The 13,803-nt window shown below is 35.4% G+C and overlaps 1 protein-coding gene across 6 annotated transcripts in view; it reads right to left on the bottom strand.

Annotated features, from left to right (window-relative positions):
- Positions 1–13,803, bottom strand: part of Inpp5f (inositol polyphosphate-5-phosphatase F) — an 83,293-nt gene that overhangs the window by 29,801 nt on the left and 39,689 nt on the right. For all 6 annotated transcript variants that reach the window (XM_078039450.1, XM_078039329.1, XM_078039277.1 and 3 more), the window contains exons 3-4: positions 9,886–10,022; positions 65–193 (exon numbers count right to left, since the gene is read on the bottom strand). In XM_078039450.1, the coding sequence (XP_077895576.1) occupies positions 65–193; positions 9,886–10,022 (266 nt within the window). The remainder of the gene's footprint in view (positions 1–64; positions 194–9,885; positions 10,023–13,803) is intronic.

The following is a 13,803-nucleotide window of genomic DNA, read 5'->3' on the forward strand; positions in this document are numbered from 1 at the left end:
AATGTTACCCCTCAATTTAAAATTAGTTAAAGATGAATCAAACCCATATAAACTAAACTCTTACTTTCTTTTTATTAGGAGCAGACACATTGGATTTAATATGTGTAAAGGTCTTCAGTAGAAACTTTGAGTCATCAGGAGATGGTATAATCTTCTCTGGTTTGTTAATCCCAAAATGATGCTTCTTACAGAGCTAAATAATTAGGGAGAGAAAGATGATTCATTATTAATTAATAACTGCTTGTTAAATGTGTCTAAAAGTATAGAAGTGAATGCTATTGATCATGCATTTGGGTTAAAAGTTCAAGAGTTAGTGAAACAACCAAGTAGACTAAGTATATAGAAAACAGCTGTTGTTTCAATGATTAAAAAACCACAGTAAAGATTTATATATTTAGGATTTAGAGGCAAAAAATTCAGTTTAGGCCCATAATTACAATAAATTCTTATCTAATATAATTGCAGAATAAAATGTTCTGAGGTTATTAATGCTTTGAAAATTGGCATCTCCTCTGTCACAAGGTTTTAGTGGTCACAGTTTGAGAACAATCTCATACTTCATTCTCAATAGAGGCATGATAGATACCTTATTGAAGACACCAATAGTGAAAATTATTTATTTTGACATGTAGGATAAAGAATAAAAATTTTGCTAATACACATTTGCTATGCTTCAGGGTCATTATTAGAATCTGTCCTAAATATACATTCATGATATTTTGGCTAAGAAGATATCTGGGGTCTGCTCTATTAGGAATCTTAAAAGCTGGACATTTCAACCATTCCCCTTCTTCTATTCTTACAAACCCTAGTGAAATCAGCATAATAACATTTGATATGGGTCCAGAGATTAAATTTAAAGACACAATAGCCAGTGGTGAAATCCCAGCATCTCAGGAGGCTGAGGCAGGAGGATATCAAGTTCAAGGCCCATCTCAGCAACTTAGCAAGATCCTATCTAGAAATAAAAAATAAAATGAGCTGGGGGTATATACCCTTGGGTTCAATCCCCAGTACTACAAAAAAGGAAGGAAGGAAGAAAAACAAGAAGGGAAGAAGGAGTGATAATTAAGGGCTGCAGGAAATGTGTAATATAACAGATAAAGGTTAAGAGGAGGATGGGACCATAAGTGTGACTAGCTGAGAAAAGTGTAGGGTATGGAAAGTTCTAAAATAGGCTACCTGGTTAGAGTCAAGAGCTTTACATATTACTTCACATATCTCAACATATTCTGAAGGGTACACAATTTTATTAAGAATACATAGACCAATTTCATTTCTTCAACACTCTAGTTTTATAGCTAAACTATATGGGAAATTCATATTAAGAACTAAGTTATTAGATGGGGTTGTGGCTCAGTGGTAAAGCACTTGCCTAACACAAATGAGGCACTGGGGTCAATCCTCAGCACCACATAAAAATAAATAAATGAATAAAGATATTGTGCCCATCTATAATTTTAAAAAAATTTTTTAAAAGAACTGTTTATTAAATTCTAATGATTATTATTATTATTAGTGTCTTAACAAATTAACAATTAACAGATGATGAGAACAAAAGCTAGTTTAAATTTTATTATAAAAAGGGAGAGAGCCAGGATCAGTGGCACATGTCTATAAACCCAGTCACTCAGGTAGGCTGAGACAGTAGGATGTCAAGTTTGAGGCCAGTCTGAGCAATTTAGCCAGGCCTTGTCTCAAAATAAAAATGAGAAGAATTGGGGATATAGCTTAGTGGTAGAGCACTTGCTTAGCATGCATAAGACCCTATCAATCCCCAGTACCACAAAAAAGGAAAAGAAAGAAAGAAAAAGGAGAGAGAGACAAAGAAAATATCCTGTTTTATAAAATGTGGGTATAGAGACTAATAACTGGATCAAGTTTTCAGATACAGTGAAATTTCTAGCTTATTAATGCCTTTTCAAAATCATGGCTATCAAAAATTATTCACATGTGTTCACAACATCACAAGTTTTTTCTTTTTTATATTATAGCATATATGCTCTTAAGTAAATTTGCATTTTATTAATCATAACCACATTGACATTTATCAGAAAGGGAAATCTATTTTTAGAAAAGGAGAAATACTTGCAAGCTGCTTCCGCATTCTGGGAAAGTGCAGAATTCACCTCAAAATTATTCATTCTTCTTCACAACCCTTAGACTGTGAAAGAGAATACTCTAGGCTAGTCTGATGAGGGGGTCAGGCTGAAGAGAAATAAACTGTTTTGCATAATGAAAGATCTTTTTTCCCTTTCCAAATTTTTTATTAGTGCATTATAGTCATACATAATGATAAGATTTTTTGTTACATATTTGTACATGCACATGATATAACAATATAATTTGGCCAATGTCACTCCCCAGCACTTCCCACCTCCCACCCCATGGTCCCTTTCCTACTGATCTCTTTTTGATTTTACATGATTACAACTTTAAGCTGCTCCTACACCACCATTAGAGACAAGGAGACTAAAGATGAGGTAGAAAAGACAGTATAGTCCTGCAAAATCAAGTTAATTTCCCTTCAAGTAAGGAAACTAACAAGACCTTGAGCTGATGAGGAAAGAAAAAAATGAAGCATTCAGACAACTCTCCAGCAATTCTCTCCTCTCTTTCTGTTTATGATCCTCAAACATACTGATGTTTCTTTCCTCTTAACATTTCCCCTTGAGCCTGCTTCCTCGGTTATTGTCCTATTAGTTTGTGCACCTCATCACCTCCAACACACTCCTCTAATTCTTCTTTCCCAACACACTCCAATTTGGCTTTGTCCTATTAATACTCTAAACCACTACCTTCAGCAAGATCTACATTTTGCTGAACTCAATGGTGGATTTTTGGTTCTTGCAACATCTGATGCAATTAATCACTCCTTCACCCTCTTTGATAAACTTCACTTGGCTTCCACTGGTTGCTCCTCCTCTATCCCTTTGACTGGATGCTTTCCAACTACCTGACTCCTTAATGCCTAGACAGGCCAAAGTCCAATCATTGACACGAATCCACCTGCATATTCACTCCCTCAGTGATTTTACTCAGTTTCATGGCTCCAAATACCATCTATCTTATGTCAAAACCTCCCTCCCAAATGCATAATTCCAACCAAGTTCTCTCCCCAAACTCCAGCTTCACATATCCCAACATTCCACTTGGATTTTTACCACATATCTAAAAGTCAACATGTTCAAAACCAGATCCTTAGCTCCCCTCACTGTCTTTATCACCTTGCTATTCTCCACCTTATTAAGCCTCCTTTCTGTTCCTCAACACATCAGGACACTTCCACCTCTGGGCTTTTGTTCTAGCTATTCTCTCCCCTTGGACCTGCTCCTCTCAGAAATCTTATCACAACTTCCACTCCTGGGCACTCCCTCCACCACCCTTACTGTACTCAACTTTTATTTACATTAGCATTATTACTTTCCAACATACTTCATAATATTATGTTGACACTTATCGTCTGCCTCTCCTCCTATAATTTAAGTTCCATAATAAAGGGATCTTTATTTCATTAACTCACATATCTCCAGTGCCTTAACAGCACCAGGCAGCACAGGTTGAAATAAATATTTGTTAAATGAGTGAGTGGGCTATTTGTTAAATGAGTGAGTGGGCTCTGATGCTACAAATAAAAGTAGAACTCTTAGGTTCACAGGGGGCAGATAAGTAGTCCTGGGAAGACCATCATCTCCCTTCCTCATTGTAGTATCACTAGGACAGCCAAGATGCAGTTTCAAAAAGATCAAACTTTTTCTGTTACTTGTCTGTGCTGCTTTGCTTATGGGTCCAAGCAATTTTTATACAGAATGTTAATAATTATCTAGTCATATTAGTAATACTTTTAAAAGTCTGAAAACATACTCAAACCCTAGTTATAAAGGCTGGGGATTTGACTCAGTGATAGAGTGCTTGTCTGGCATGTATAAGGTCCTGGATTCAATCCCCAGTGCTAGCAGTGGAGATTCCTAGTTACAGGTGGTTGCAATTTTTAAAAAAAATTTTTTTTAGTTGTAGATGGACACAATATCTTTATTTTTAATTAATTAGTTTTATTTATTTATGTGGTGCTTAGGATTGAACCCAGTGCCTCACACCTGCCAGGCAAGTGCTCTACCATTGAGCCACAACCCCAGCCCCTAGGTGGTTTCAATTTTAATATTCAAAACAGAACATTGTGCATTTATTAGACATAGTTACTCTTTAAGAACATTTAAGCCAGCAAAAATTTCCCCCAGGAATATATCAGACTGTTCTAAAGATCTAATTGTTTTAAAGCAAGCTTGTGGCAGCACATCTAGTCTGCACCCACACCTTCCTCACTCTCAGAAGGGTGGAGTCCATTTTTCTCAGCAAGGCTGGCTTCTGTGTCTCCTCGAGGACCTCACCTCATCATTCACCCTTCTTTCCTGTCCCAACCTTTCTCTAACAGCCTCCTTCCTTAACATCTATCAACATGTTCTCATGTGCCAGAATCTTTTTTTAAATCCATTTCAGAGCTCTGAATCCATTCTGAGAGTTAGTATAGTCTCCTGTCTCGGGATTGCGAGGACACTAGTCTGACTCTAAATTGCACAGGGAGTGAGTCAACAACCTCCTCAACTCTGAAAAAGAATGAATGTCTGCAGCACTAACAATCTCTTCCTGTTGTCCCATCTTTTGGTTCTCCTGACACCAATCTCTCTGTATTCTCCCCTAGCTCTGGCTGCTCCTGCTCAGACACCTTTGTTGGTATGTGTGTGCTGGTATGTGTTCCCAATGTTCTGTCCTCAGCTCTTTTTTCCTTTTTCATACTCTGTCTAGCAAGTGTCACCTTCTTTTCATGTTTTAAATATCACTGTTTAATGCTACTTTTTCACTCTGAGCTCAAAACCCTTATAATGATATGCTCCTCTCACTGAGGAATTAGATGCTAGTCCTTCAAATTCAGCATCCTTAAACCTGATCAACATCTATTTCCCAGATCTTGTTCCTTCTCTGATATGCCGAAACCATCCACTGGATCACTCATGCAACAGAGCTCGAGTCATCTCCTTCCTAAAGTCTCTGTTATCAACCTCACCACTTCATGCCCATTGCTAACAGATGCTTAATCTTTTGCCCTGGCTAGTGTTTCTTATTGGAAGTAGCAAACAGGAGATTCTTGATGCAGGATTTTCCTACTTAGTGTAGACAATCTAACAGCCGACTTTCATGAGCTGAGGAGCTCCGCTTGTGCTCATGTCTTACAATAGTAAGTACACTTAGCTACAGCTCCAGGCTCCTAGCTCCCATCTCCTATGAAGCTCTATTTGTCCTCTTACCATGCAGAGCCAATTTCCATGTGCTACTGCCTTGCTCTGGATCCAACCCAGAAAGCCTATGGCTTCAGTTTGATCTACCTTTCCATTTATGGTCCACAAAACTCCTCCTTCTCTCCAAGCCCTGCAATGTTGTTTCTGTTTTTATTTCTTTCATCTATTCTCCTCCAAGGCTTGGAAAAGAGTTGATATATGCCCACCATTCTTTAACTTCCTTATCCACAACTCCAAAATCCAAAAAATAACTCTGGAACCTGAAAATTTATTAAAAACTCACCTAACAGGGCTGGGGTTGTCACTCAATGATACAGCACTTGCCTCACATGTGTGAGGCATTGGGTTTGATTCTCAGCACCACATATAAATACATGAATAAAATAAGGTCCATCAGCAACTTAAAACTTTAAACAGCAAAACATGCCCTAAACTGACATGAACATGAGGATACTCATGGTCATCACTTACCCACCTTAGTATGAATATTCCTATGATTCTCTAAGAAATATCAATGTGTTATACTGTAGGATAATGCTCTAGAACCAGTGGTTGTGCGAATACATAGAATAATCTTTTCAAAACACACACACACAAAAAAAAGAAAAGCTGAATTCTAAAATAAATATGGTCCCAAAGGCTTCTGATAAGGACTACAGATCTGTATAACAAAGCAACAATTGAATCACTTTAACCAGAAGTCTTTATCTCTTAAAACTGTTTTTTCTAAGTAGAAATTTATAGTTAATATAAACAAACATTTTCAATGAATACTTTAGAATCTTCTATACAGTTACTTTTAGAAAATAAAGTATAGAGACCACTATCTTCTGAAAAGGTTAAAGTCAGTCCTTTATTTCCCAGGGTCCCTTCCAGTCATAAAATGATTTGTTTAGACATAACCCTTAAAATTACAACATATAGCACTGGCAACAGATCACCTTCCAGAGGCCTGGCCAGTTCTGTACAGTGTGTGGTTAGGCCCTTATCACAACTTTAATAACACCCAGTCTCAAAAAGGAAATCATTATCACAGGCTTCACATTACTCTCTTAGTTTTTCTATTACTCTAGAAACTCACATTTCACAACCTTGATTAAGAGACATTATTGCTGTTGTTGCTTAAGAAAAATAAATGATTTTACCTTAAAAGTTAGTGGTCTACAGCCATTTGGAAATAAAATTTTCAACAGATGTCTGATGAGAAACTAAATATGTAAAATGATGCATTTTTCTATTAAGGGGCAATAGATAGAGCAAACAGGATATGCAGACATGGAACACAAACTATAAAATTTTAAAAAGATAATTTTTTTTAAAGAAACAACATGTTATTTCATTCTCCTTTATTTGAGCCCTATAGATTCTTTCTAACCTTAATTTTTTTTTTTTAAATTTTGCTTTGCAAAACAGTCTGGTAGTTCTTTAAAAAGTTAAACAGAGGGCTGGGATTGTGGTTCAGTGGTAGAGCACTTACCTGACATGTGTGAGGCACTGGGTTCAATTCTCAGCACTACATATAAATAAATGAATACAGATCTATCAACAACTTAAAAAATATTTTAAAAAAAAAGTCAAGCAGAGTTACCATATGACCCAGCAATACCCTTCCTAGGTACCTATCCAAGAAAAATGGAAACAAATGTCCACCAAAAACTTGTATGCAAAATCATAGCTGCATTATTCATGATACCTAAATAGTGAAAACATCTCAAATATGTCCATCAACTGATTTTTTACATATTTTTAAAAAGATGTAGTATATTCATACAATGAAATATTATTTGGCAATAAAAGGGAATAAAGTACTGATGTGCTACAACAGGCATGAACCTTGAAAACATTCTGCTGAGTAAAATAAATCAATCACAAAAGGTCACATATTATAGAATTCCATTTACATGAGATGTTCAGAATAGGCAAATTCTTTGATGATGGATAACAATATGTTCTAAAATTGATTGTGGTGATGGTCACATGATTCTGTGCACACTAAATTATATACTTTAAATGGGTGAATTAGAGTTTGTAAATTATTTTTTAAAACTAGCAAATAATCATATACTTTGGGTAAAAAAGGTAACTGAAGCAGAAAACTAGAAATTCTTTTAATACCAGACTCTGAAATAAAATTGTTTCTGCTCCAATTACAGAAGACAGACAAGGCTTTACCAAATCTGAGAAGGCTGCCCACACTAAAGAGCCTCAGGGCACTACTAGAGAGAATGAAAGCAGTAGACTACTCAAAGTGATACACAGGCATCCAAATTAGAAAGACATACTACATTAAGAAGACATAGAACTAGTTTTGTTTAACAAGTCTTTTTTATGCATCAAATATACATGTTCATGACAAATGGGAGGAGTTAAGTAGAAAAAAATATGTAAAAATATAAAATATAAAATTTATTCTGCAAAATTTGAAAATAATATTTGTACTCCCAAAAGCTTGAGGCAAAAGGAAACACTCAATGGAAAATTTACTGGAGTTTTAACTAGAATGTTAAAAAGAATTATTTTTAAGTGGTGGTATTTTTTTTCTTCTCCTTTACGATTTACTGTTTAATCAAATTATTAATACACAAAAAGTGAGGACATTGTAAAAATAATTAAGCTTCTAAAATGGAGTCATACAGAAACTGAAATGGGTAACAAACATTTAAATTAACATGTTAAAAGATTAGTAGGAAATTAGTGATTTTTAACATAGCTAGTTCTTTGTCCTTCTTGCTGTTCACTGTAACAAAGCTCTTTTACCACAAATCAGGATTAAAAGGAGAGAGGAGAAAAGGCATAGGTGCAAATTTCAAAAATTATGATATCTTGAAAGACAGATGTACCAACTACTCATCAAGACAGATTCTGAAAATATTTTATAGTTATTGTTACCATAATTAGCAAAAGTCATTACATAAATCCAATTCCTAATATGAACCAAAATCTTTGGTTAATCTAAGTAACATACTGACAGCTGTTAAAATACTCAATTGCCACATGGGGGAAAACCCATTTCCTTTTTTTTAAAATATTTTTTAATTGTTAATGTATCTTTATTTTTTATTTATTTATATGTGGTGCTGAGGATCGAACCCAATGCCTCACATGTGCTAGGCAAGCACTCTATGAGCCACAGCCCCAGCACCCCAATTTTCATTTTTATGTGAAGATAATCTCTTTCCTTTAGACTATCAAGAAAAGTATGGATATAGAGATCCATACAACTTTGATAATATGCACACTTTTGTGTTTAAAAATTCTATGTAAATATTATTTCCCAACATTCTTCTTTACCCCATTTATACCAGACAGATATTAGTCTCAAAAATGTTACAGATTGGTGGCCATGAGGAATCTGAAAACCTCCCTGAAAAGTCCAAAAAGGGTCCAAGTCCTCTCTAGATGAGGTGTACTCCAGGGCTGGGAGTGCCAAATATGCAAACTAATGACCTTGACAATGAACAAGACTCTTGGTGAGCAGTTCCCTCCTCTAAATCTGACTGCCAGAGACTCCAGGCTTAATATTCAAGCCTAAGTTCTAAAGGGCTTTATTGTCTGTTGCCTTCTGTTCAGGTAACTTGAAGGCAGCTCAGCATAGGGATACAGAACCAGACTACCAGAGTACCAGGTCCAGACCCCACCACGTGCCAGGTGTATGACTTAACCTTTGCCAAGCTTCCTTTCATTATGTGCAACAATGCCTACTATACAGGATGGTTCTAGGACTGATATTATAATCCAAGTAACACACAAAGCTTGCCCAGCACATCACACAGTGAATAAAATATGTCCAAGTGATAACAATTTTTACATGTCAAATTCCCACATCAATAGCAGACATCTATAAATGCTATTGGAGGCAGCACCTTGTGGTGAAAAACCACTTGTCCTATGCATTATTATTATTTTGGCCTTAAGTCACTCTACTTGTGGGCTTGGTTTCTCCCCTGGAAAATGAAAAGACTATACAAGACTATACTACAGCAGTGGTTTTCCTTCTTTAAAAAAACTTCCTTTTAAAACTATAAGAGTAACAAATGCTTAGAAATTTTTTACACAAAAGAATATATATACATATATATGTACGTATATATATATACGTACATATATATACATACCCACCCATACACACACACACACACACACACACACACACACACACACACTCACACACATATACATATATATATTTATGTAAGAAAGAAGACTGAGTAAAAGTTAAATATCCCATTCTTGACTCCTCTCCCACTAAATCAGGAGTTTTCAAACTGAATTGTGCAAAGCACCAGGGTTCCCTAGAAGTGGAAGGTAGCTTTTCCAGAGAAGTCAAGTGAGCAAGACCCCAATGATCCTCAACCCCAACACCACCTCAACTAAAGGGGCTCAGCTTGCATGTGTCTTACATACTGGATTTTAAAGTTTCTGAAGCAAGGGTTCTAATACTAAAATGAACTTTGAAAAACACAGGATTAAACTATTTTAAAGATATTATCCAGCTCTTAAAATGTATGTTCCTTGTCTATTGAACCAGATCCTTATATTTGCTATTACATTTCATCAGGTTCCCATAGAATCTCCCTTGATTTCACCTTACCTCTAGCTCCAGATCCTGAGGTTCCATTTCTGAAAGTGATATCACAACAATTTTGGTAACTTTACAGACTTCATGGTCTCCTGGGAGTTTGCCCACCAATGCTTTCTGCCGAATTAGAATAAGCCACCATGGGAGATCTGAAAGAGAAAAGTTGTATTAATGTCTGGTATTTATAGAGTATTACCGTCCTGGCAAATTGAAGGTGAATGACCTAATGATAACAAAAAATGTATCAGATTTTAAACTTTTTAAAGTAAAACACAACAAAGATACAAAAATAGCCCTTATACATGAAGAGATTCAATCTCACACAAAGAAAAATGTAAATTAGAACAACATGTGATGCCATTCTCACTCATTGGATCAGGGATAATTAAATGTTATGACAACACGTTTGCTGGTAAGGCTATAGGGAAACCAATACTCTCTCTCATACAACAGTGCCGATGGGAATACCAACAGACACAACTCTTCTGAAGGGAAATTTAGCGATACCTAATAACACAATATGCACACTTACCTTTTAACCCAGCAATCCCACTCTTGGGAATTTACCCTGAAGATACACCTCAACAACAAAAGTATATACTCTCCAGCCTATTCATTGCAGCAGTCTGTAATTGCAAAATACAGTATAGGAACAACCTAAGTGCCCATACACAAGAGAGTGGTTGAATAAACTATGGCACATCCATACAATCAAGTACTATGCAGCTATAAATAGGCCATTTCACTATCTGTTATCATTAAACATTAACTGAGGATCTACCATGAGCTGGGAAACTAATCAGACATAGATCAAAGTTACAAGGCATCTAATGCATAATAAACCAAACACATAATAAAGTTTATGATTCATAATAAACAGCTGAATGCCAATAAATATTTTTTGCAGTACTTTTATTGAATGTCAAAGTGTTCTATGAACTGATCAGGAATGATTCCTGGATGCATTAGTAAGTGGATAAACTGGATATATTATTTACATATAATGTGACTATTTGGTTTATACATGAGGTATCTCTCAAAAGCTCATGTGTAAAAAAAAAAAAAAAAAAAAAAAAGCTCATGTGTGAGACAATGTAAGAATTTTCAAAGATGAAATGAATAGATGATAGCTGTAACCTAACCAATAGATTAATCCACTGATATGGATTAACTAGGTGGTAACTGTAGGAAAGTAGGATGTGGCTGGAGGAAGTAGGTCACTGGGGGTGAGACTTTAGGGTTTATATTTTGTCTCTGGTGAGAAAAGCTATTCTGCTTCCTGGTTGCCATGTTCTGAGCTGTTTTCCTCCGTCATGCCCTTCTGCCATGATGTTCTACCTCATCCTGGGTCCAGAGCTATGGAGTCAGCCAACCATGGACTGAACCTCTGAATCCTCCTCTATGGTTCTTGTCATGTCTTTTGGTCACAGCAATAAAAAAAGCTAGCTTTAAAATGGCTATACAGTCAGCTTCCACATAATGAGTCAGTCCATGACAATGGTCCCATAAGATTATAATGGAGCTGAAAAATTCTTATCACCTAGTCATGTCATAATGTTATAGTGCAGCATGTAGTCACATGTTTGTAGTGATGCTGGTGTAAACAAACCTAGTATACTGCTAGACATATAAAAATATAGTATATATACAGCTAGGTGGTACCTATTATTCCAGCTATTTGAGAGCTGAAGTAGGGAAAATGTATGTTCAAGGATGGCCTGGGCAATTTAGTAAAATCTTGTCTTAAAATTAAAAAAAAAAAATGTTTAAGGGCTAAGGATCTAGCTCAGTGGTAAAACATCTCTGGTTCAATTCCCAGTAATAGAAAAAAATACAATTATGAACAGTACATAATACTTGATATGTTTGATAAATGACTATGTTACTAGTTTGTGTACATACTATGCTATACTTATTTTATTTGGTTGGTTTTTGTTTTGTTTTGGTTTTGGTTTTTTGGCAGTGCTGGTAATTGAACTCAGTGCCTTGTGCATGCTAAGCAAGCATTAAAGAAACTCTGGAAAGCTTCACTAATAGTAACAGAGTTTATGTATTAATAAACAAATGATTACTATGTATAAAATCCCCATTGTCTGCATAAAAAGGATACCACAAAATTCCGTACCTAATGTCTTGAACATCTTTTCATCACACTATTTAGAGTCTTCATTCAGTTTTTCAAAAATATAGTACATAATATTTTATTGTACAAAATTACCATAATTTATTTAGCCTTTTTTTCAACTTGTAGAATTTTAGATCACTTCAATTTTTTTTCCATTATAAATAATGCTACTTGGGGAAAATCTTGTACATATATAACTTCCTATTTTTTTTTTGTAGATGAACACAATGCCTTCATTTTATTCATTTTTTTAAAAATATTTTTTAGTTGTAGATTGACACATTACTCTTTGTTTTATTTATTTATTTTTATGTAGTGCTCAGGATTGAACGCAGTGCTTCACACATGCTAGGCCAGCACTCTACGTTCGTTTTCATGTGTTGCTGAGGATCAAACCCAGTGTCTCACTAGGCAAGCACTAGGGCAAGCACTCTATCACTGAGCCACAACCCCAACCCTCTTTTAATTCTTGAAATGTATCAATATTAGTGAAAATATGTAGCTATCTGGAGTGCTGTTTGAAGTAATAATCAAAATTATCCTAATGGAATGAAAAGGGAAATAATGCATTGAATACTGAGTTGTTTTCATGCAAATTAATTCACTTTAGAAAAATAAAACAAGCATAACCTCATGGAAAACAATAGTAATCTCTAGTCTGGTAATTATTTTGCTTTAGGTTGAATAAAACACCACTACTTCCCTGAAAGCCTGAGAAATCCAGCAGAAATGTGTCTGTTAAGTTACATGGTTAAATGATCCAAATATAGTTTTTAGACTTTGAGTTTTAAAATAAGACAAATGTGAAAGTATAGCACCACTACTGTTTAGCAACCCCAGTATACATTAGGCACAATATTATGATAAAAAAAATTAAAAAGCATCAAAGCTATTTTATCAATTTACATTACCCACCTGGAAAAGAAACTTGGTTCTGCTAAAGTTTCGATGTTGAGATTGGGATACACAGTTTTACAAAGAATCAAAAGGTAATTTAATCTAGAAAGATCTGATGGCATAAAGATGTTTTTTTCAAGGTTTTAACCTATAAAATGGGAAGGACGTCAATTTTATAACACTGTTCTCCAGGAAAAGAAAGACAAGAAAGTCTAACCTCCCTAGCAAGATAAGAAAACCGATTAGGAAGCAGGTATCTTGAAAAACATGAACAATAGAGCAAGCTAAAACAATAGCCCTAGAAGAGGCTGAATAAAGCTCAGTATTGAACTTTACAATAAATTATAATAATAATTGCCCTATACAATTAAAAGGGGATGAAGATATTTAGGACAAAAATTTTCATTCAATTTGGGGAGACAAAAATGTCTTCTTCTGTTCTAGTCAGGTTCCCAAAGAAACAAACCAGCAGAATACTTGTAGATATACCTAAGAGGAGATACATCACAGGAATTGCTCAAGAGATTACAGGAGCAAAGAAGTCCTTCGATGTGTCATCTGCAAACTGGAAAACCACTAAAATTGATGGTATAACTCAGTCTAAGTCCAGAGAAGCCAACATATAAGTCCCAAGTCCAATTCCAAAGACTGAAGAACCAGGATAGTTTAAGATGAAAGGCCTGAGAACCAGGAGCTCCGATGGACAGGAATAGATGGATGTTCTGTCTCAAAGAAAAAGAATTCACTCTTTTCCCATCGTTTTGTTCTATTCCAGCCCTCAATGGATTGGATGATGCCTACCTACATTGGTGAGGGCAGAGTTTTATTCAATCTACCAATTCAAATGCCAGTCTCTTCTGGAAACACTGTCAGACACACACCAGAAATACTGTTTTAATAGCTATCTG

Source organism: Ictidomys tridecemlineatus, chromosome 1, assembly GCF_052094955.1.
Source record: "Ictidomys tridecemlineatus isolate mIctTri1 chromosome 1, mIctTri1.hap1, whole genome shotgun sequence".
Lineage (NCBI taxonomy): Eukaryota > Metazoa > Chordata > Mammalia > Rodentia > Sciuridae > Ictidomys > Ictidomys tridecemlineatus.